We start from the raw sequence: 25377 nt of genomic DNA, 5'->3' as shown, positions 1-25377 counted from the left end.
GTACCGTTATCAAAATTTTGGTAGTTACTAACATACAATTGTAGAGTCTATCAACATTAACATAAGTCTCTTAACATTGTTCTCCTAGCAATATTAATTTATGTTAAACGACTGTTGGTTGACAACAGTAACAGTTGGGATTTAACATTTATTAGCCATCATGTTATTTTCCTCTTATTATCAATTCCGTTGCAAACTTTGTGAAAATTGAAGTGTATTCTTTTTTTTATAGGGCATGCACATAAAGCATTTGACGCTTCAGCAGAAATATGCAGAAAACAAACAGCACAAAATGTGAAAAGTACTAAAAATATAACCAAGAATTGAGTATAACATTTGCATGGAGGAGCAACAGTTGGCTCTGTGGTGCAGTCAGGCATGGGAACTGCTTTATCGACGCTATGTTGGGTTGCCAAGCAACCATAACCGTAATCGTAGCGGTAACCAAGCGCACGGAGACAACAACAAAACAACTGAAAAAATAAACGGAGAGAAACCAGCAAAAAGCGAACGAAATAAAAGTTTTGTGCAAAAAAAATACAAAGAAATGGTAAGAAATGCAGCTGGAAAATAGCTAAGATATTTGAAATACTTCAGATAGTTGTGTTACTTACTTGAGCTACATGATACGCATAGATACTTTCACGTGGAAAAACGGACTCGGCCAGCTCGCGGCATGTGGCCAGCGGCGGTGGCATGCAACAGCAGCGCAAGACACCAGCGCCGGCAACACTCGAGGATTTCATCATCAAGCGTGATTACACAGGAGCAAGAGCCTTCCTGGAGGTAAAGTAAAAAGTCTGTTGTGGCATGTACTTCAACCACATACAGTTAGTCAAGTAATTGTTTTGACAAAAAAAAAACATTCACGCATTTTTGTTAAAAACAGTTAAGCGCAATGGATCACATTATTATTATTTTTTAGTTTTAGTTTATTCAACAATCATAACTATAACCAAATTTGAAAAAAAAATGTTTTTTTTATTTGGTCATAACAATTACATGACTAATTGTGTATGGGCATTACCACAGAATGGACAGTAAAGAGCCAAATCTTAAAATGTATGGAAAACTCAGAGCTTGTGAAATTTTTTCCCATGTATGTAAATACATACATGATAATTTTATTTATTTAAGCAATTTACACATAAAATTTGCACAGCCTGAATTTTTCTGTATTACGGCAAATTTTCATTGGTGTTACCATCTAACAAATAAATCACATATTATAACAAATGTTCCAGAACAGAAAAGCTTTTTTAAATTCAATAAGCTGAAAAAGAATCTTACAATATTTCCAAATCATAAAAAAAATGTTCTCTTTGAATGCAATATTTCCAAATCATAAAAAAAATGTTCTCTTTGAATGCAATGTTATCTTTTATTTTTGCTTATATCTTTAAATTGTGAAGGTCGATTGTAATCATCCAATCTACTAACTATAGCTTACTTAGTTTAATTGGGAGACATAAAAAATATGTATTTTCTTCTTGGTTTTTGGTACATTTTGTCGAACTATTGCCACTGTGGACATGCTAATATTTCGTACTTTCAGTACGCAAATGATGAGCCGGAGGATGAGGAGGGAAAGGCGCAGGATAATGAACAGCAGCAGCGACAAATCGATCAATGGATTGCCTACTGCAATTTCCACTTGGGCGACTATCAACAGGCTTTAAATCAATACCAGGACATCAAACAGCGCCAGGAGGCAGTGGAACCAAACTTAATACTCAATGTGGCCGTTTGCATGTTCTACTTGGGCCTCTATGAGGACGCAAAACAGCTCATCGAGAGCATGGCGAATACTCCGTTAAAGCAGCGACTGCTTTTTCATCTCGCCCACAAACTGGGCGATGATCAAGAATGGGCACAATTGCTGGAGGAACTGCTGAATGCACCCAGCGTGGAGCAGCAATTGAGTTTGGCGTCAATGCATTATATGCGTGCCCATTATCAGGAGGCCATTGATGTCTATAAGCGTGTCCTGGTCGACAACAAGGATTTTATGGCCATCAATGTATATCTGGCACTGTGCTTCTATAAGCTAGACTACTATGACATGTCCCAGGAGGTGCTCGAGGTGTATCTCGGACAACATGGCGACAGCACCATTGCCATCAATCTAAAGGCCTGCAATCGCTTTCGACTTTTCAGCGGTCGCGTTGCCGAGCAGGAGATTAAAAACATTTCCGACAACGATACATTTGGAGCGGATTTGATTCGTCACAATCTGGTGGTATTTCGCAATGGTGAAGGGGCTCTGAGGGTGTTGCCAAGCCTGCTCAATATAGTGCCCGAGGCGCGCTTAAATCTGGCCATATACTATCTGAAGCAGGGCGATATTCAGGAGGCACATGCTCTGATGAAGGAGCTGCAACCCACTTCCCCTCATGAATACATTCTCAAGGGTGTGGTGCATGCTGCACTGGGACAACAACTCGGATCGGTAAGAGTCTGAGCTATATATGTTTTATTTATTTTTATACAGGGTAAAATTTTATTCCATATGTCCGTCAATTTTACTTATAACAAAGATATTTTTGCCTCGACCTATCATGAAAACTTTACAAATTTATAAACACAGAATTAAATCCAAGAAGTAATTTTATATAGGAAAAGTTAAAAAATGCAGTGGCGCTACATTGGATTCATATAACTGATATAATAAATAATATATATTTATTTTTCTATATTTAAAGATATGGGCACTCTCACTGTTGAGCACCCTCGCCTGTCTTTTTTTATTTGTTTTATTTTTTCATTTTACTTAAATAATTATAATTAAATGATAAAAAACATTAAAAATTGTGTATTTTAAATGAATTCGAATACAATTCCTTATTCAAAAACTGTAAAACTCAGATTTAATACATTTAAAAATTAAAAAGCGAAATATTAATATCTTATCTGAACGCAACTTTCAAAAACGAGATAAAACTCAAATTAGAAATATATACTATAGACCCCATTTAAATGGTAAGCGACAAACAAATTTTTCAGATTGGTTAAGGATTTTAGAACAATTTTGCATTAAAGTGTCAATTTCCCTTACGATAATTTCGCAAAAAATGATTTATTTAAGAATGTAAAATTAATTCTAATACAAATCGTAATCTTATCGCCTTGCAGAAGGAACACATAAAGACGGCACAGCAGAATCTTCATCTGGTGGGCAGCTCAGCCACCGAATGCGATACAATACCAGGACGTCAGAGTATGGCTTCGGCATTCTTTCTGTACGAACAGTTCGAGGAGGTGCTCGTCTATATGAACTCCATTCGCAGTTACTTTGTGAATGATGATGTTTTCAACTATAATTTTGGCCAGGCCAAGTGTGCCACAGGATACTACAAGGAGGCCGAGGAGCTGTTGATGCAGATTGGCGATGTTGATATTAAAAATCAGCATACTTACTGCATGATACTGGCCAAGTGTCACATACACTGTGGCCATCCGGAGTTGGCCTGGAATGTCTTCATCACCAGGGACACAAATGCCGAGGCTTTTCTTCTGCTTCAGCTAATTGCCAACGAGTGTTACAAGTGTGAGGAGTTCTGGGTGGCTGCCAAGGCATTCGATATGCTCGAGAAGTGAGTATATTAGAATTCATTTGTATCAGCGAATTAAAAAAAGAATCTTTGTTCGACAGACTCGACCCCAGTCCAGAGAACTGGGAGGGAAAACGGGGCGCCTGTGCGGGAGTATTATATGCCTTGGCTACGAAGGCGCATCGTGGACGTCCGGGAGGTGGAATTTCCGAGGTAATTGGACTGTTGCGTGAATCCTCAAACTCTCAGGCAGAGTCCATGATTAAGACCATTCGAAAGCACATAAGTAGTTTTAAGTGAAATCATACGGAAATCAAAGTATCTGCAAATACATAATACTCGTATTTCCTTTGCAAGTATTTTCGACTAATTAATTCAATAGAAATTTGTCACAGTTTTGGCTTCATGCTGGACAAAGTTGCCAGCCACTGGCACTTAATAAATTTGGCATAATAATTTTCAAAAACTAATTGATAATTAATGAAATAAAAGCCATCTTCTGTTAATTTTGCTGTGTTCAATTTAATTCCCCAGTGGGGCAATTATGCCTCAAATATTGCCATCTGTCTTGCTCTCTCTTTCGCTCTCTTTCTCTCGGTCTCTCAATCTGTATGTCCTTATCTATGCCTGCAGTTTGCCTTTGTTCAATTTGTTGCCCATTTGCCTGCAGCTCAGGAAATTCCCAGCAGCAACTGAAAGCGTCGCATAATTAATGCGATTAGCAAATGCGAAAGTGTGTCGGTAATAACAACAAGGACAATGCTCAAATGGCCAACAACTATAACAGCTAACACTATTAGCACCGACTTCTTTATACACTTGTCGTTAAAATCAATTAATGGATGATTTATACATAAACATGTTAATTTTTAAAAGAAAATTTAATTTATATTAAAAGAGTCGTTGGTCTTCCTATATACTTTTTATCTTTATCTATCTGTATCCCTATGACTAACAGGCAGTGCTGCCAGTTTAGCAATTTAGTTGCTAGATCTGGCAACTTTTAAAAAAATTTTCAACTTTTTTTTTAAAAATGCTATTAGCCACAAATCTAGCAACTTTTAATTTTTCTTTAGCAATTTTAGCAACTTTATTACAAATCTTGCTATTTTTAAATTTTCTTTAACATTTTTGGCTATTTTTGTACATTTTTCAATTGATTGCACATATTACGATAAATAATGATCACAAAGATATCGGAGCTTGAATTAAACTCAGTTGCTCGACTTCATGAACTTGTTCGCTCACTCACTCTCTTATTGACTTTTGAATGTTGCTGACTGGTTATGGTCTACACAGACATGGAAAATGTTGCCATAATTATGATCTCCCCTATGAGTACTTGATCCAGATTTCAGGAAATGAAAAGTACGCGGACACAAGTAAAGCTGACGAGTTAGATAATGCAATAAGTATTCTCTCTTTAATATTATGATAAGAAATCATTTATTTTAAACTATAAGAAATCATTTTCCTTATTAATTTAATTTTTTGTGATAAGAAATCAAATATAGAAATACTAATTTTTTGTAAACTGAAATTTTAGTGATTTAGCTACTTTTTTGGCAATTTTTACAAAATTTTTAGCAACTTTTTTTTTCAAATCTAGCAATTTTTGCTTCAGAGATTCTGGCAGCACTGCTAACAGGTAAAATTAACGAGCAACAACCAAAAAAAATCACAAAGTCAGTGAGCTATAATTTTTTAGATTTTGAGCGCTTAAACATTAAACAATTTTATATAAAACAAAGACTGTTTTAAAATAATCTGTGAGCTTGGTTGAAGAAACTAAAAAGTTGTTCATACTAAAAAAAACACTCGAACTGTGAATTTCAACCCCAAAATTGAGTCGCCTTATTGAACGATCAAATTGTCTAAGCTACGTTGTTTGAAAATTGCAGCTTTCTAGGTCTTATGGTTTGATGTCCAAATGTACAATTTTATGTACCGATATATTTTATGAGTGTAGAAATCAAGCCTGCAAACCCTTTAAACTTTGCTTAGGGTTCGGTTTAGTGGTTCGAGCCATAGAGCAAGACTTATTTTCGGTTCGCGAACCGGCTTAAACACCTTCTGAACAAAGGATTGGGGTTCGAACCTTGGTTCAATTTAACTCTGTTTTACTTCAACTCTGTATAATTTAATTTCCATCCCTAACTCGATTCCCTAATTTCGATCAATTATCAATTTATCCATCTCAATTATTATCTCAATTTCGGATAATCGTCATACGTCAACGCCTAAGCAAAATATTACCTCTGGGACTTGCCGTGCGTTACAACCTTTGCAAGATTGTTGTGATGGCCCGGCCAAAGGACCCACAGGACCCACTTGTAGGCAACGCATGAGGCTCAGTCAGAATGAAGAGTCCAACCAGCGGAAATGTGTCGCAGCCATTTTGTCTAATTGGCTTTGCTACAAAAGAGAGATAAACCGGAAATAGCGCAGCATTTTGCGAGTATTACTTTGTGTCTGCCTCTTCCATTGCTTCTTCTTTTTCGGCAACACTTTTACTAATTAGTTGAACAAATATTTAAACAGCAGTTGCATTAGTCTTAAAGGCAGCTGTGCCTCTTTAATTATGTTTTTTTGTTGAACTTTTTTTAATTTTTGCGCTCTAAAACTTTGGCCAAGCTATAAATCAGCTGACTGCTTGAACAGCTCTTAACAATTCCATTACAAAATTAAAAACAAAGAGAACTTTTTATCCTCCGGTATAAAAAATATAAGAATAGTTATTAAATATTTCTTTGGCTCAATTGCTCTGCTAACTCTGTTGCCGCACCTACAAAACCAAACAGCACTCACAAAAAGTTCGAGAAATTTTAATTTTTTATTCTGGCACAAGTTTTGTATATTCTGCTGTTCGTTGCGTATGCAAAGTCTTTTTGCAACTATTAATTTGCATGATTATCGCTTAAACATAAATTCATTTAAGCGCCAGACACCGAAGAACACACATACACACACACCTGCACACATACAGTGATGCACTTAGGCGGCAAAATGGCGGCATTGAAGTTGCCTAAGTAAACAAACTTTTAAATTCCATTAAGTGCAATAAATTTTGCAACTGATACAAGGCAAATGGCAACGACAAAAAGCCGTAAAGGCTAAAGACATTAAGCAGCGCACTCTACCGGCCGCTATCGGCAACTTTTCGTTTTGGGCCAAGACAACATCTTGGCGCACCTGAAACTGTTTGAGCAATGTGCCTAAAGTTTAATTAGGTGCTTGAAAAGCTAATTTCCGACTTAAAAACTGACGAATAAGCATTACTCTTTATAAAAGATGTGTTTAGGAGGATTATCTGACACTCGAGATAACTTAATCTTATAAAATAAATTTTAGTTTACTATAATAATAAGTTAAAAAATAAAATCATTCCTTTTTTACTCTTTAATATTTAATCTTAAATTGCCAATCGACCTTTCCATGTGATTCTCATTGTAAAAGCTCTTTGATGCACTTTGCATCCAGCTCTTAAGTCAAGAGACATCTGAAAACTTGGCAACGTCGTGAAAAGTTGAACTAATGGCTAATATATGTCGGCTTCAACTCAAGGTTATCTACATGATTAACGAGCTGCGAGTTTGACAAAAACTTTCTAGACACTTAAAAAAAATATAAAGAAAAAGAAAAACTAAGTAAACCTTTTGGAATGTATCATAGGTATTATTTGTAATGCCCATTATAAAACAGATTTAAATCGTAAACACATCAAATTCATTGTCGTATTACAAATTTCAACTGTGAAATATTAAATAAATATTGAAAATGGAGGACAACTCGTATTCGCAGCTCATTGAGGAGAGCATCAAGTTGCATTTTGAGAGGAACGGAACGCTGGACGAGATGCGAAGTGGTTTGCATGTGAAGGTCCTGAAGATGCTTCATGACCAAAAGAAGCTACGAAAGGACGAACCTCTCTGCGGTGGTGAATTGGAAAGGCGAGGATTGTCGCATTTGCTCAATCAGCTGATTGTGGATTACTTTGATTGGTATGGCTATAAGCATACCCTGGAAACCTTTTCTCTGGAAACGGGCATTAAATCTAAAAAGTCACGCGAAAAGCTACGACGCGAACTGAATGGAAATTTTGATCACAAGGAGTTGCCTATCTTGTTGGAAATGCTGATGAAACAAACAAACCGAGATTATAGTAATCAATCGGAGGAGAATCAAGCACAGCATGTCCTAGCGAAGGTTGAGACAACTTCAAGTAACTCAAAGAAAGTCCCTGGTCCCAGCCTGGTTGTTAGAGAACTTCAACAGCCTGAGAAAAAAGCACCAAGACCTTCTTCCAGAGCTGTAGAATCTCCAATTAAAGTGGATAAACTTCATAGACCCATCACACCCATTAATTATGCTCCAAACTCCCAGGCAAAGGTTCATGTGCGTCAGCGCATGACGGAGGTGGTTAGAAAAGTTCCAAGTAATCCGAAGAAAGTTGGGAAAAAATCACCTGAAATTGCAAAGCCAACTAGTTACGATACGGATACAGCATCTGATTCCACAAAGTCTTCGACGGAAGATGATGATAATGATACGGAAGAAAGTGAAACATTTGCCGATATACCCAATAGGTATTACTATCGGGAGCAGGAACCTCCCGAGAGAACCTATCCACACGGTTACGGCGAAGAGGGTCCTTACGAAGGACAGCATCTACAAAAGCCAGCCAAGCCGTTAAACTCACGCAAAGTTGAGAAATCAAAGGCGCAGAAGTTCTATGAAATGGAAAACAAAGAGAGGAAACTGAAAAGTAGCTCCAAGGATATGCCTAAATCCCCAAATACAAAGTCTAAAACATCTGATCAGAGCACAAGTAAACGAAGCCGGTTCTTGTATCAATCATTTCGTCGAGTGAATCATTCCGATGATGATCTGAACATGCCAGTTAGTAAACCCAAGTGTCCTGAAACTGTGATCAGTTCCATTAAAATGGATAGTGCTGATGACTCTGATGAGGATAGCGATGTCTACTTATGAGTATGGTGAATCATTTAAATTCATCGTATTTAATTGTTTCAACTTTGTACACCAAATTATGTGAATGTGTTTCTTAATTCTTTTCTTTTCTGGACTTTGCTTGAACATGTTTGAACTGCTAATAAATTACATATTGTACTTTCTGTTTAAGAAATCAAGGAAAAACGGATAACAATTGGGGAGAAAAAGTATTATATTTTAAGGGTTATTTACACTGGCAACGAAACGACGGCGGAATCAAAAACTCCATATGAAAAAAAAAAACAGCAAAAAATATGTTTTCGTTTTAAATTTGATTTAGACTTTCCGCTACGTTCCGCAACGTATCGGCATTACGTTGCGTTAACAATAACATGACAATGTTAATGAAACTCTTGGCGATGAGCTAATGGAAATAGGTTTCGAGCCAATAATCGTTTGTCTACAATGGAAAAAATTAGCGAATGGAACAATAGAAATTTTTTAATGTTTTAAAAAATGGTGAGCTAATGAATGCCGATTAAATGAAGAACGCAGATATGAATAAAAAAAACAAAAAAAAAATATAAAAAATATAAATACACATATATCGATAGCAAAAATACCAAAATATTGTACATAACATGACGTCAGAAATCAGATGTTTTTCAGCAAGGAAAAGGGTCAAATGTTATAATTTAAATTCGTAACAGAAACTACATCTTTATTCACAAGGTCTTAAAAATTTACTGCATTGTTTTTGGAAACATTTCCCCTGTATGTAGTAAATAGTAATTAAAATGAAAGCACATACAAATATAAAATTAATTTACATCATATCCTTCCAAACAACTACCCCTAGGCTAAGTATTAACATGTCCTGTGTTCCGAAATCTGCATAAAATCAATCAAACAGCTCTGAAATACTCATCGTGAGCAGGTCTAATTAACTGATTGAGAATTGTTGTTGGTGTTGTTGTTGTTGTTGTAATGTTGTGGCACTGTCAGTGCTTGGGCAGACAGACAGGTCAGGCTCTGTTGCAAGTTGCAAGAGGCAGTTACTGTCATAATATTGACTCATTGACCATGTAATTAATGGTGTTAAGACTCGCACGCCATATTAATGCAATTCAATTGACAGACAACATCCGTTTGACATTTGCTGCGTTCGAATATTGATTTCAAGCATAATGAAACTTCGTCAATTCCCATCACTCCTTTCTCACTTTAACTCTATCACTCTCTCTCTCTCTCTCTCCTTGTTTCTCATCCTTTACTGATTGCTGGCAGATTGGTAGAATTTATGCTTCGCATAGTAATAAGTTATTAAGCGATAAAACTACAAGTAAATTAAATAGTCTGATGGAATTAATTTTTATAATTTTAAACGTAGCTTAACAAATGGAAAATAGCAAATCTCTTAAGCTAATAAATTGATCTATTTTAAAAAAATTTAATTTTTAAGTATGTCAAATTTTATTGCTTTATACTTTGCTTTGCAAAGTTTTCAAATTATCGAATTATTTTTTGAATAACGTTGCCAAATGAAATCCTTTCTTTTAAGTTATAAAAATATAATTATTTCACACGAAAAATATTTAATTAAATAACATACCACCTTTTATTTCTATTAATCTGTACAAATTATCGATAATAATGATGATATCTTAATCTTCTAAAAGATGATAAAAAATTCAAAAGTATAAATTACTTCCAACTATGATTCAACATTTTTTTTTATGTCAAACAATGTTACAGTCTTCACTGTATCATTAATGATTTAACAAATATATGATCATTAAAGGTTTTTAGTCTTTTTTAAAATCGACAACAGTTACAATCATTTCTGAAGAATTCTTTGCCTAATCATTTCGTATGATCAGGTATTAATCCAGTAGTAAAGCCTTAACGGATTATAGACTGAGAAATGTGGCAAACTTTGTCAACTCTTGGTAATCATCATTTTGTGGATACCCATAAGAAATCACGTTCTCTGGCGCTCACACGTCCACCAGTATGGTTGACTACCCATCACCATTCATCGTGCTATCGTCATTTTGGCCCCAGCTGAAGTTGCAGTTGCCATTGCCATTGCCATTGCCACATTGCCACGCATGCCACTAATGAGGCTCGTTAGCGTGGTCGGTTTGTCCATCGTGGATGCCGTAATGTATGCAATACGCCAAATTGTACAAACGTACTGGGCAAATCGATAAAGTAATTTGGGCAATGCAAAACAAACGACCAGAAGGAGATCCCACTGACTGCCTCGGCTGCCAACCCTTTACCTGCCTCACCCTGCCACATATTCATGCCCCACAGCAGTTGGCCGCGAAATGCGCCACCAGCAAATGTTGGCCACATAATTTTGTTTGGCTGAAGCAGCACGTAGCGCATTGACAGACTGAATGACTGACTGACTGAATGACTGACTGGCTGACTGACGACAGACTGAATGACTGTCTGTCTGTCGGATTGGACTCAGCTCAGTTGCAAGTTGCCTAATTGCAGCACCATCTTGCGGTTATGCGTTCTACGTGCGTTTGTCGCACGTTTGGCTAATTAAAATTGCATTTTTCACCCACTTGTCCCCTCGTCCCCTTGTCCGTTTGTCCGGTTATTGATATAGCAGCTGTAGCATATGATATCGTATACGTGAACGACTGCTCAACAGTTGACAGTTGGTTGAACTCCATGGTCAATTACGGGTACTCGAAAACATAACGAATATCAATTTGAAAATTGCAGCGGCAACTGAGATTTATTATAGTTTATTAAACAATTTCTTTATCTTGGCACAACTAAGTCTTTTAATTATCTGCTACAGTGCGTATAAAGAAAAACTCTTTCCTCTTCTGTGCCGCGCATTTAAATAAATACAAAATTTAAATAAAAGCAATCTGCAGGAAGTTTAAAAATTCACTTTAAGTCAAATGCAATGGCAAAAACTAAATGAAATTTTCCTTGGCCCACATGGCGTATGTGTGATATTTTGTGGGTTGTCTCTTTCGGTAGTATGAGTGGATGGCCAATGATTTGCGGTTTGGTCGATTGTACAGAAAGCTTATAAAATTGTTTGCTGAGTTTTCATGATAATGTTTACAGCAATTTTGTTGTGGTCAAGTTTGTTTCATATGTTCAACACTCATTTGTGGCTTTGTCAGCTTTTGCTAAAAGATTAAGCTGCAAATGGCTTTAATCTAATAAACTGCTCATCTTAAATATAAACCCTTCATGTAAATGGTATAAATAATAAATATACTCAGTTTACTAAACTATGTATAAATAATTTTATTTAAATTCAATAAGTTGAAAGAGAGGAAAATTATTATTATTATCTCAGCAGAGGAAGCAATAAATAAGTATATTAAGTATATTATTATAAAAATGTATTAAATTGAGTACATTTAAGATAATATTAATTTACATATTTCACATTAAATATATTGAAAACATATTTGCATTGTGTATAGGGTATATTAAAGTGTAGCAGTGTTCTTTAGTTTTTTCATCTACTTAACTGGTTTTATTTATGTTTTTGATATGCCTAACTTTTAGCAACAACAAAAGACGTCGCTGCCAACGCAGATGAGTTGACAAAAGCTTAATGACACTTAACGTAAACAAACAGTCGACACACACACACACACACACGCATACATACGCCATTTTGGTGAGCAGCGATGTGAAAAACGTATTTTAGTGATTTTTAATGCGAAAGCAATTTGAAAAGTTTGTTTGCCAAAAGTTGTAATGATAGAGACATGCTCTGGATGATGCTGTGGGTGGTGGGTGGTAAGTGGTTTAATGTCTGTGGGTGGCTGATTAGGCATCAAATGCGCACATTTTTGAGGCTGTCTGCGACACTCGCGACACACTTGATTGAAATAATTGCGTGTATGTGTGTGTGTGCGTGAGTTTATTGGCATTCCATGTTGACAGCCGCTAAGTAATCTTGTAAATTGCTAAATGTGTAAATTAGTGAGTCTAGGTAATGTGAACGCACAAGTTGTTGACAGGTAAAAGAAATAATGACACCAAAGACAGCCAATTGGAGAAGCTAGATGTAAGAATAACACTGAGAAACAGAAGATGGCAAACAAGGCAGCAAATGTTAAACTTATTCTATTAATAATGAAGTAAAGTCGTACCATTTTTAACATAAATAACTGTTGTTAAAATACGGAAATGCATTTAAATAACAAATACATTAAAATAGCAAGAATAATAAAAAAAGAAGTAACTATAAATAACTACAAAGTGAATAACTAACAGCGTGCGAATTACAGCTAAATAACATAACAAGCAGTTAATTTAGCATAAGAAAAACAAACGTGTAAAAAATGTTAAGGTAATACTGTGAATATTAGTAGTGCTACAAGCTTAACACTGTGAGACTCAAAGACTTTTATTTAAAAAAGAGCGAAAATAAAAATGATACGTACATGAAACAGTTTATTCTAACAAGTGTTAGAGTTATTTAAAAGAAAATCAAGCCAACAGCGTGTCTGAAATGTAAATAACAGTTTGCATAACATAACAACAAACTGTTATTAGTTTAAATTATTCAAGAACAAACTGTTATGCTAATATCAGTGACTCATGTTAACCTTATGCAATTAATTTAACAGAGTTAACATAAGGGTGAAATTTTTAAGCTATGCTTTTAATATTCTCATTGAATTGAATTAGTGATGTAAATCTAAACTTTATATCGAGTTTTATATCGAAATAGAAAATCGCCAAAAATAAGTATCGAGCTGTCGATATATCGGAAAATAGTAGATCGAGTTGCAAATATTGAGCTTTAAAAAAAAAATTTTTAATTGGAAAACGCAATTGTAATCACAAATTATTATAAATCTTTTTTTCTTGCATCGTTTTTATGTTTTGTTCAAACTTTGGCAATTTGGAAAATTGAACTACCAAACTGAATTCTACAAATTAACAACGTAGAACAAGCCCCAGTGAGTTGTCGATTTTTCATGGAAATCGTTTTAATCAACTCGATAGAACGTCAAAAAAATAACCAAGTTGAAGTACTCGATGATCGCTTCCGCGAAAATCGAGTTGTCGATATTTCGATATATTTTTACATCACTAAATTGAAATAATCAAATATACGTAACAGCAAGACATTGTTAGTAATCTGTAACATTTGTAATAACAGACAATGCAGACATCTCTAATTTCTATGAATAACTTGTACTTAAAGGCTAGTAATTGTAGAGTAATACTCGTAACCATATTACATTAATACGAATTATCATTTTAACCTTCCTTAAATACTTATTTTTAGCTTAAAGAGTAAGCGGTTAATTATCGATTTGACCTAAGAATAAAGTCTGTGCGGCTTTTATCTATCTACCACATTACACAATCTTTGATAAGATACTTATTGTGCGGATTTTCGTAAACAACAATATAATTGTAATAACGCTGAAACAGGCTAAAAGCAAATTAACTGCTTTGCTGGATATTTGCGATTATCGGGGAAACACTTGAAGCAAATTTCGACTTGGTTTCTTGTTGCAACAAAGTGTTGTCTAGTCTATTAAGTTTTCCATTATAGATGATAGCGATCAATGCTTTGCACTAAACTCAAGAAAATTGTTACGCCCAAAAAATACACATAATCAGACACGCATACACACACATGCGAGCATACAGACACACGCATACACATGCACATACAAAACAAATTTGAGCAAGTTGAAACGTAAATCGAATAAAAGGCCCAAAGTAAAAGCAGTTACCAATATGGAAGAAGCCTTTGCAGCGAGTCTTGAGCATCCTGTAGATGCTTCTATTTTTAGTGTCGACAGGGAACAGTAACTGCAATGTGTGTGTGTGTGTGTGTGTGTGTGTGTGTGTGTGTGTGTGTGTGTGTGTGTAGGGGGTGGGGAGGTGTGAGCGTCATGACAACAATGGCATTTTGATACTTTTGTATGAGATTTAATGAAATTTGAATCCTTTTGTTGAGTGGAATGACAGCACGCTAAAGAAGGAGCGATAGAGAGAGAAATTGAGAGAAAGAGAAGAAGAGAAGAGCTGCAGGCAAGTTTCCTCGTCTGCCAATGCGATGTCATGTAGTTAAGGTATTTTTGTCTGTGTCTGTGTGTGTGTGTGTGTGTGTATTATAACAATAGTAAAACAATCTTCTTAATGCACACTTTGGCCTAAAGGAATTTTTCACTTGTAAGACGAAGCTTGTAAATACACAAACACACACACATAAATTTCTGGCACTTGCCTATCAGCGTCAGTTAAGCATAATGTAAATGTGTGTGTGTGCGTGTGATATATCTATGCATGTGTATAGATAGACTATATATTGACAAAGAAACATGTTAATAAACAGCTGGAAGTTTGCTTTATTGTCATTAGGACACACAAACACAAGACAGACGCTCAAGACTTTTGGGACTTGCTAAAAAGGGTTCCCTTGTATGTATATGTGTGTCTATGTGTGTGTGTGTGCGCTTAAACGGAAGCTGAGGTATCAATAACATTGTACAACAGACAGCAGGCCGCAACGACAGCAACAGCAACAACAACAACAACAACAGGAACGAGCTCCTTTATTAGTTGCTTGTGGGAAAAAGGCAACAAAGATGTCCTTTGCTAGCAAAATCACACATTTGGGCCAAAGTAGATACACTCCATGACCTCTCTGTGTGTGTGTCTGCCTGTGTGTGTGTGTATTAAAGCTGTCTTTGAACCCATTGTCATCCATTTGTGCACAGTTAAAACAATTTTGTTTGTGAATAACTTCATTGTCAAGTGTAAATGTAACACATGCTGCGAATATGTACGTTCAGGCCACATTCATTGTGCTAAATAAGTCCTAGAAGCTTAGTTTCAATACGATAGATATTTCGAGATTTATTATAATTTATTCTCTATTCAAGAAACAAGTTTACAAGCAAAAACCGTACACAAGTATTTTAAAATTTAAATCAATTGATGAGATCAATCAATAAATAATTTTTATTAATAATCTTTATAAAAGCAACACAAACTAGTATTAATTATATTATCATTACCAACTTTATTTAATCATTTTTTATATTTCTATTAATAAAGTTTAAGGAACAAATTTACATATTAGATGTACTTAATCAGATTTAATTTTATTAAACTCGTAAGTCTTACTTACATTATAGTAAATATTTTAAAATATTAAATTTTTTTGATATAAAAAAAACTTCCAACAATTATAAATTTAAACCTTAAAAGGCCTTATTCATTATATGGAGTTTATTTATTGAATATATTAATTGATATTTGTAAATAATAAAATTTAATGAGACGAAAATACTTAAAACTTAAAACTCAAAAGATAAATAAAGCATAAAACACAAACAGACAAAATGTAAGTTAGTATTAATATTGGCTAATGCTTTAAATAATAATTCTTAATAGTTGCTCTACGTGTAAGCTCTAAATTGTTGCCTTTATTTAAGCCACAGGGTAAATCAATTATCCTCTAAGTGAAGTTATATTTGTGGGCAAAATAATTGTTACCTATAATTACTGTAATTACAAACTTAGTTGTTCAAACTTAACAAGCACATTTTAGCACAAATGCTATTGTATAATTTACCGTTATCAATTGAGCTTTTCACACAGTTCTCTGCAAATCGGATAAATAAATTGAAGTAGAAATTCAGTTTTGCCCAAGTGTAAGTGAGAATATTGTATTAAATATTGCCAACTCAGACAATATTCTATTACACTTAATTTTTGGCACCAGACATTGAACATGCAATTAAGTGAGTTGAGCGTATCTTTCAATCTATATATGTACATACATACTCGTATATAAATGTACAAGCATACATATTGACTGCGACAAATTTGTATTTAAGGAAATTGCATTTAATTGGCAAGTAACTTGGGATGCTCTAAATTAAAATATCTTGCATAGTTTCTTGTTGAGTAAGGGACAAATTCAGATAACGCTACACGCGGCGTATACTTGTTTTTTTCTTTTATCCGTTTACATATTGGCGGTTAAGGTAAGCGCAACAATGCAAATGTTTCTCTTTTTTCCCTCATGTCACTCGATGCTATGCTGCTACAAGAAATTTTAATTAAAAAATTAATCATACGACATGGTAGCCGTAAGAGAAAAAGCAGCAGCAGCAACAACAACAACAAATTCTCGACTAGTTGCGCTTTTATTTCCTAACTTTGCTTTTGCCTGTCAGTCTTCTTGTTGCTTTAGCTCGAAGATAAATTTTGGCTATACGCATTTTATGGCAGCCTCCTTGACGAAATATGCGTGTGGTTGTCTCTCGTATCAGTGTGTGTGTATCTGTGTTGTTGCCCAAAAGTATGCAGCAAGTTTATGAAAATTCTTTGTTTATGCCAAGGTGTGTGTTTGTGTGCGTGTGTGTATGTGTGCTAGGTAAATTGTCTTGGTTTGTTAATTTTGCATTCCTGTCAAATTTATATGCTGGTTAGCAGCGAGTAAACTTTTGTCTTACGACTGAATTCTGTTTTGTGTTCGTTTCTAATTTATGGACACACATTTAGATATGTGGAACTTTTCACAGAAACAGTTGAAATTTGTATGTGCATTGCTTGTAGGTTAAACTTTTTCAGATTGAAAGCATTTTATTTGCCACTCCTAAAAGTATTTTTGAATATGAATTAAAAGTTTCTTCATTAAATAAAATTCCACACAATATCAAAGTTTTTTGTTAAACGCATAGATAACAGAGCTACAAAAGAGGAGAAGCCATCGAAACTACAAACAAAATAAGTCAAAGGTGATACGCTGTAAGAGAACAAATAAGTGCACTCAGAGATACTGTTGCCAATATAGCTCTTGTATAGCTTGTTCTGCCTTTTTTTTAAAGTTCGATTGCTAACAAAATTTGAAAGCCGGTAATCTGGCTATTTTAAATCACTATATGAATATATATATAGTGATTTAAAATACTTATACTTATACAGCTATGTTTTGCTATTTTTATTGAAAAAAAATTAGCATTTCTGTCTGTAATAATAGATTCTAAGCATACTCTTTTATTTCTTTAAAAAGTTGGCAACACTGCTCAAAAAGGTAAGATTTGAAACCAGTGTTTGAAAAGCTGACAGTCACAGCAGCAGCAGTCGTAAAATTTTGTCTGTGCTGGTTTGAGTCAACAGTTTTGCAGTTCTGTTAGAACTGTTGCTGCGAGCATTTTCGAATCGCAGCGAGCAAAAAATCAGCAGCGCAGCGTTTCGACAACTTCGGCAGATGCTAGAGCTGCTGCGAGCATTTTCGACAGTCGCAGTCGCAAAGCAAAGAGCTTGATCAGCGCAGCTTCGAACTGCGTGTCAGACAGTCAGCAGTCGCAAAAGACGAATAGCAGAAGCTTCGACACTTTTGCTTTGTTTTGCAACTTTGTAACTGTAATTGCCGAAGTCACTTCGTCTACGATCTGTTTCATTGCTACAAAGTACGCCGAAAGTGACTTCGGCAATTACAGTTACAAAAGTTACCAAAACAAAGCAAAAAGTGTCGAAGCTGTCTGCTGTGCTGTTCGGCAGTCGACAGTTTTTGCTTTTGCTGCGACTGCGACTGTCTGGCGACACGCAGTTCGAAGCTGCGCTGCTGATCAAGAACAGTTTTGCTTTGCTGCGACTGCGACTGTCGAAAATGCTCGCAGCAACAGCTCCAGCATCTGTAAACCGCCGAAGCTGTCGATTCTGCTGCGCTGCTGATAAAAAATGTTTTGCTTTCGCTGCGACTGCGACTGTCGAAAATTCTCGCAGCAACAGTTCTAGCAATAACAGAACTGCAAAAACTGTTGGCAGTTTTTTAAACACTGTTTGAAACCAACTAATTAACATATGTTAGCATGTGAGTATGTATGAAGGAGAGGGGCACTGTTATGTTAACAACAGCATTGCACTTAACAGAATGCGCTTTTTTTTCTTTTTATTATTCCATATTTCTTGATTTTTGAACATTTTTTTTAACAGTGTAGTTGCTCCCTGCTTTGAAATAATATTAAAGTCATAATAATTCTTATTAATATATATTAGTGTTATTCCGTCACTTTTATTTCAAGATTTATAGCAGTTATGGTCTCTTATTGTCAAACTAGTTTTATAGAGAGCAACTACGGGCGCTTAAAAAGCTTAAAAATTAATTTTTTGATTTTACGAATTAAGACATTTGAGTTTTTAATTTCTATCGTCACAATTAATTAATACCAATGGATCCCAAAATTCACTTTTTTAACACTGCTTGAAACCAGAAATATCTTTAATAAAATTAGAAAAATAATAACAAACAAAGACAAAACATTTTTTTGCTAAATGAGATATACGATTTTCTTTTTTCAAAATAATTAATTTAGTATCTGTTTGTGCAGGTACAACATTTTTCAAATAAATTGCAAAAACATAAATGTTAATCAACTCAAAAACCACACGAAACAACACTAAGGAATCCTTTGTGCACTTTAACGAACCTGTAACTACATACACGTATATTTTCAATTTAAACAAATTAGAAAACAATTCCTGTCTCTTTTACACTGGGTCGGTAGCAAAAACGAAGATTTGCATAGAAAACATTTACACAAGCAGATGTAACGCAACGTGGCCAACAACAACAACAACAACAGTGAGACAAACATCATCACACATACGTATGCATATGCTATTCAAAAGCCTAAATATTTTACAAACTAATATCAATTCAATTTGTATGCATTGAGCATCAAATTGTCTCTGTTCGTCTGTGTGTGTGTGTGTGTGTGTGTGTATGGGAATGCCAAGGCATCGATGCGGAAGCTTAACCTGAGAATTCCTACGCACAGGTGACACAAGTTTCTCCAATAATTTATGTATTTCTAATAAGAGCAACAGTCCCTCCTTGTAACTGTAGATGATGTTGTTGCTGTGTTTGTTCTTGTTGTTGATGACAATCCAATTTGGGGTTAGATGGTCGCAGCCTCCAGTTTTGTTACACATTTTATTTATTTAATTATTAGTATTAAAGTAAAATTATATCCGCATAAAATAAAGTTTTATTATTAATATATGTGTACATATAAATATAGTCAAAAAGTTTAAATTGTATCTAATTCTATCCGTATCTACATTATTCAAAATTTGAGTTAAAGAAACATAACATCACATTTTAATTTATAAAAAAAAGTTGTATAAGCTCACATATTGGCTCAACCAATTTAAAAATAACGAGATGTCATTAAATTTAAGACTTAAATATGTGCGGTAAAAGTTTGATAGTAATTGTTCTTTACGATTTCCCTGTAAAATAATATATTCTTCAAACAAAGCAACAAAAGCAATTGCCTGAAAAAATGTTTACCTAAACAAGCAATATGTCTAAAATTGCATAAAATTATTTTTGTTAAAATATCTAAAGTAAAAGGCAGGCGATTTTTGATGACTTCGAAGATTTAAATTTAGAGGAAATAACAAAAAACGTTAGAAATGATGCGCCACCTCTTGTCTGTTTGCGACAACTTTATTTTGTTCAAGCGATATTTTTCGTGACACCATATCGATAATGCAATGTCTATCGAAGCATGAAATGGTCAGGCGCGAAATTCAATTTTTTAATTTAAAACAACCGCTCGATATGTCGAGATTTGGTATTTGTCGAACATATTTTCGAAGTAAAAAAAAATCTGCTTACTTCAAGAGAGATTAGATTACAGAATTGTTGATCACCTCTGTATAAGTTAAATTATAAATTAAATAAAGTAAAGTTGATCAAATTTATAAATATTGTTAGCTTGACAAAACTCTAACGCGATTTAAAGTAAAGAAAAATAACTAAAAAGGTAATTTTTGGAAAAAATGTACTGAATTGAAAATTGATTTAGATCAGTGTTTAAGGTAGCCAGACGCTCAAATGAACTGTTAACTATTTTTCTGTCAGGTGGCAACGTCTTTTAAAAGCACACAAACACACACACTTGCTCAGTTTGTGTTGCGTTAAATACAACTAACGACGTGGTACGAATTGGGGAATAATGGCAAATAAACCCAATAAACAGAATGAGGACACTAATGATTGGAATCAGAGTGACGAGGACGACAACTGGGATGACTGGGGAGATGGCGATGGCGACGACGATGATGAGAAATTTGTGCATGTAGAACAGCAGCAGCCTCAAAACAACGACGCAAAAACAACAGAAACAAAGTCGGAGAATATTGTGAAAGCTGCAACAACAACTGCAGCAGAGGCAGCGCCAGCGTCCTCCTCCGGCTGGGGCTTGTGGGGAGGCAAGCTGAGCTCAGTGCTGAGCACGGCCAGCGAGGGATTGGGTAACATAACGACACAAGTGAATCAGGGGTTAAATCAAATAATTGGTGTGCCCGATCCGGAGGAACTGGCTCGCATCAATGCAGCTGAGGAGGCAGCCAAGTCCACAAGCTCTGAAAAACTGACGACGGAATCTGCAGCTGAGGAACAGAAAGAGGAAGCTGCCGGAGGAGCTGCATTTTCCCTGGGTATTGTGACCACACTGGGATCGAAAGTTCTCAACACTGGTCTGGATACCTTAGAGGGCATTGGCAAGAAAACCATGACCATATTGCAGGACAATGATCCCAAGTTGATGAACAAACGCAAATTGCTTGGCCTCGAGGCAAATAAACCAAATCTAAGTGCTGTGCTCCTGGAGGCCAAAAAGGATGCCGATCAAATGGAGCAATCCTTGCAGCAGCTGCAAATAGAGAAGCGAAAGGCGCAGCTGCGTTTCGAAGTGCTCTTCGAGAACTACTGCGGCCTGGTGCACTTCGAGGCACTCGAAATCCTCTCCAAGGAGTCGCGTCTGAAGCTCGACACGCTGCTGGATGCAGTCAGTGGCAATGCACTAAGCGAACTCCAGGTGGGAAGATTTTTAACTGTTGCATTGCAATAGAAATGATCCTTTATTTGTAATAACATTTCAGGAGACAATCAGTGAGGTGCAGGAGCTGCTTGAACTGGAGGATCTGGAGTGCGACAGCGAGGGAGAATACGAAGTTGAGGAGCTAAACGAACGTCTGCAGGCAACGATTGCCGATGCGGAAATTGGCATCAAGTTCGATGATGTGGCCAGGTGAGAAATCACAGCAGAAAAAGCTATTCCCTATTCGAATTCAGAAAAAATCTTACTCAGAATACGAAATTTCGAAAGAAAAACGTTGGAAAACAAAATTTGAAATCACAAATTAGGAAACCAAAATTAGGAATACATTGATAAGAAAAAAATAATATTGCTAAGACCAAAATAAGGAAGCAAAAAATTGGGAAAACAAAAGTTAGGAAAACAAAAATAAGGAAGACAAAAATTAGAAAAAGCCAAAAATATAAATATTTTATTAAAAATCGCGCGATTTTGTCATTTGAACTTTTTCTTGCTAACCTGCCTCCAGCAGGCCAGAAAATTAAAATTCCTATCAAACTTCTTATGACATTTTGTTGAATCATTTCAGTTGCGATGCTTTTATTCTAATTTCATCCTAATATTTGATTCTAAATATATTTCTTAATTGAAATTCCTAACTTATGATACCTTCTTATTGCTTCCTTATATTGAATTCCCAAAATTTTATTCCTCATTTCATTTTCTTTTTTTTGTATTCCTTAAAAAAAATTTCGGATTTCGTATGAGGTACCGATAAAAGCACACAAAGTTTCCTTTGATCATAGTTCATTTATCATTATAGCCACTGGTCAGCGTCCCTCAAATGGCTGAGCTCCGATGAGGCCAACACATCGGATCTGGAGGAAGCCTATGCCAAGAGCATTAATGCTCTAAGCGAAGCCTGTGCCCTGGAAATGTGCAAGCTACACAAAATTGCGGAGCTGTTGCTGGTGAAGCCACATCACAGCACGGCCAACGAGGTCGATGGCATTGTGCAGCTCTGCAAGCAATTCAATGGACACCTTCAGGGTCTGACCCAACGCTATGCGGCCATACTGAGTAGCAAGAGCTCCAAGGAAGATGCAGCACAGCAGGAGGAATGCAAGGCGAGGGTCAACACACTCTTTGCCGAAATGTTATCGGGCGCCAAGTACATTGAGCAGGCCTATAAACTCTTCACACCCATCCTGCAAATGGGCGCGGTTTAGGAATCACTTAATATTCTTAAATTGTAAATGTTTTTTATATAAATATAATTATTAAATGAATTCTAATCGATATGTGATAAAGATTGCAAGTGAATTTTAATAACATTGTCAAGGATTATCTCGTCTTATAACTTTTATTATAACTAATTATACAAATTAAATCATCTTAAATCTGTCTCATAGTTTATATTGTACAAACTTTTTAGCTTACGAAGTAGCGCCTGTTTTGCATGATTTCGATGTTTTGCAGGAAGCCATAGCGCAGGACATTCTAAAAGAGGTTAGCCAAAACTCTGATCTATCTGGATATATAAACATTGGTGGTGATGTGCACATCAAACACGTTCAAAACCTTAAATCGGGTTTATACTTAAGCATATATCTGCAAAAGAAGTAAAATTATAAATGATTTATAATGATCTAATTTAGAGCTCTTACTTGTCCAGCGTTTCCCAAAACTTGCTGAGCACAGCGCGATCCAAATGCCTTTTATTTTGGGATAGACGCAACAATGTCACCGACCAGCGCTCCACATTTGCATCCAATTTGAGCTCACTAAAGCACAAGTGAAATGCGCAAACTACAAAGCAACAGAAGAGAAAGTTGATAGTTAAGTTAACAATAATAAAGTTATAGATATTGGCAACGCACTCTTTGAGAATATTTCAACGGGATTGCCATCCCAGGGCCAGCCTTTGAATTGCCATTGTGGTCCCATCACAAATACGGCGACAACACGCTGCCAATCTTGTTGGGTTAGTTTAATGGGATTATCCACGACTCGATATGATACGGTCTGATTATTTCGCTTGCGCTGTAAATACAAACACAATTAGCATCCGATATGCATTGTAAATAATGTTAAATCGTGTCTCACCTGGAGCAACACTTCGCTTTCGCGCTGACAGCCTTGAAGCTTCTTGTCCGACGTGGATATGAAACGCAATTCCTGCAGAATATCCTTGACATTGAGCATGGTTACAAGGCTTGTATTGGCAGACGGTATAATGATAATGGGCGTCCTTGAGGGTCGTTTCTGTGGTCCATTTGCTGGCAGTTGTCGTGCCTGTGCCGTGGGCAGCAGATCCTTGGGTCCAGCACGTGTGACACCCGCTCCTGGCGTCGCATGTGGCATATTGGCCTGTGCCTTCCGCTGTGCCAAAGATCCCTCCGTCACGGACTTGAGCGACATGCCGTGGTATGTGCCAAGCGTATCGATTTTGAATCCTTCGGTCTCCTCCTTCTGCCGATTGAAACGCTCCTGATCGTAACGATTGTATTGCGAAAGTTGTGGCTGTGGTTTCGCAATACGCGCCGGCTCCGGCATCTTAATGGGATTCGGCACCTGGGGACGATTGCGTCCCTCCTCGCGCGCCTTAATCCCTTGGAGCATGGCGAAAATGTTTTTCGCAAAGACCTTGCCAGCACTTTGGAGCACTGAAGTGCGTGTACGCCACTGCCGCTCCCGACTTATAATATCCTTGGTGGAGTCCACATCGTAGTCGAGTATAGCGCGCAGATCTGTGCCCATTGCCTCCTCGTTGTCCGTGCGCTTGATGGTGGTACGTTTGTTGGCCAAACGCTTCGCTTTAATGGCAGCAATCTTCTCCACGGACATGGTCTCCGATAGAGACTTAATGTTGTCCATATTGACTGCGGTTTCCTTTTGATTGACATCCCAGCGAGCGGCCAATTGTTCGCGCACCTTTTGCACCTGCGTTTCCTCGAAGCGTGCTTTTTTGGCCGCCGTTTCGCCACTGGTCGCCGCATCACCGTCCGCCGTCCGCTTCACTTGCGTGGGAATCTCTAGCGGCGCACTCTTATCAATGCTGGCACACGTCGGCGTCTCCCCGTTGAGATAAGCCAGGAGTTCCTTACGATCCGGTCGATTTACGGCCGGTATATCCTCGGCGGCACACTGACGCACATACACCGAGTGCTGCAGCATAACATTCTTGAGCAAGTACAGCAGGCACTCCAGCGTGTAGTATTCACGTGGAGCGCCTTTTTTGCCCGACCTGCAAAAATGTGTTGGCAAAAGGTTGTAGTCAATTTTTCGCATTGAATTTCTAAAATTGCTGGCAAGTATACGTACCCATATTTGAGATAGTTGGTTTTAACATTCTTCGGCCAGGAGAATTCACCAAATATTATTTGATTATCACGCTCGATTATCTCCTTTTTGTTTATGTTGTATTGCCGCAAAAGACTCAGTGGATCCGCCATTTTTGCGTCGCGTTCGTTTTACGGTCCACGAGTTGTTGTCCTTGAATTGTTTGACTCTCTTGTGCACGCTATATTATTGTAACAATATGTTAGGCAACTTCAATTACTTAAAAACTATACTTAAATAATTGAAATCAGCTTTTTACAGCATATTTTTCATTTCTCACATCGCGTATTATGCTTTGCTGCTTCTTCTTCAACCACGAAGCTGTCAGACAAAAGTACTCGATGCCTTGTTGATACGTGCTGCCAGACCACCAGAAAGTAGTCATACTTCAATTTTTGATGAACGAATTAATCTTTGTTATCGATGTTCAACTTATTTGGTCGATAAAAATTGCACAAAAACTCAATAAAAAAATTTATAAATTTGACGAAAATTTGAAACTAAACAAAATTAGGGTTAACATTTAAATGAAGGTTTAAAGTTCGTCAGCCCTCGGGAAGACAAGTTAGAAAATTTAATTTAAAAAAAAAAATATATATATAAAAAATCTAGAAAATTCTAACAAAAATTTTAAAAATTCTAGCTAAAAAAATTATTTTATA

At 36.2% G+C, this 25377-nt stretch overlaps 4 protein-coding genes across 5 annotated transcripts; 3 read left to right on the top strand and 1 right to left on the bottom strand.

Annotated features, from left to right (window-relative positions):
* The first annotated feature begins 401 nt into the window (after window positions 1-401).
* LOC117792242 (intraflagellar transport protein 56) lies at window positions 402-3875 on the top strand. The gene is made up of 5 exons (XM_034632300.1): window positions 402-440; window positions 637-786; window positions 1556-2449; window positions 3133-3593; window positions 3653-3875. Exons 1-5 carry the CDS (start codon window positions 402-404, stop codon window positions 3849-3851), a joined length of 1743 nt encoding a protein of 580 aa, XP_034488191.1. The 3' UTR covers window positions 3852-3875.
* A 3371-nt stretch (window positions 3876-7246) lies between these two features.
* On the top strand, window positions 7247-8697 carry LOC117792051. The gene has a single exon (XM_034632006.1). The coding sequence runs from the start codon at window positions 7329-7331 to the stop codon at window positions 8541-8543; it is 1215 nt and encodes a 404-aa protein (XP_034487897.1). The 5' UTR covers window positions 7247-7328; the 3' UTR covers window positions 8544-8697.
* Window positions 8698-20414: 11717 nt separating this feature from the next.
* Window positions 20415-22672, top strand: LOC117790779 (protein FAM114A2). Its single transcript, XM_034630335.1, has 3 exons — window positions 20415-21373; window positions 21438-21586; window positions 22197-22672. The coding sequence occupies exons 1-3, from the start codon at window positions 20510-20512 to the stop codon at window positions 22600-22602; spliced, it is 1419 nt and encodes a 472-aa protein (XP_034486226.1). The 5' UTR covers window positions 20415-20509; the 3' UTR covers window positions 22603-22672.
* Window positions 22673-22720: 48 nt separating this feature from the next.
* On the bottom strand, window positions 22721-25078 carry LOC117790778 (parafibromin). Of its 2 annotated transcripts, XM_034630334.1 has the most exons (6): window positions 24996-25078; window positions 24698-24896; window positions 23480-24620; window positions 23254-23416; window positions 23041-23182; window positions 22721-22984 (listed from the first exon to the last, which is right to left on the bottom strand). In XM_034630334.1, exons 2-6 carry the CDS (start codon window positions 24826-24828, stop codon window positions 22948-22950), a joined length of 1614 nt encoding a protein of 537 aa, XP_034486225.1. In that variant the 5' UTR covers window positions 24829-24896; window positions 24996-25078; the 3' UTR covers window positions 22721-22947. The 2 variants fall into 2 exon arrangements, with proteins under 2 accessions (XP_034486225.1, XP_034486224.1); XM_034630333.1 differs by having other exon boundaries at window positions 24698-25038.
* Between the last annotated feature and the right edge of the window lie 299 nt (window positions 25079-25377).

Source organism: Drosophila innubila (assembly GCF_004354385.1).
Source record: "Drosophila innubila isolate TH190305 chromosome 3R unlocalized genomic scaffold, UK_Dinn_1.0 2_E_3R, whole genome shotgun sequence".
Classification (NCBI taxonomy): Eukaryota; Metazoa; Arthropoda; class Insecta; order Diptera; family Drosophilidae; genus Drosophila; species Drosophila innubila.
The sequence above is the reverse complement of the archived record's forward strand: the minus strand, read 5'-3'. Positions and strand labels throughout refer to the sequence as shown.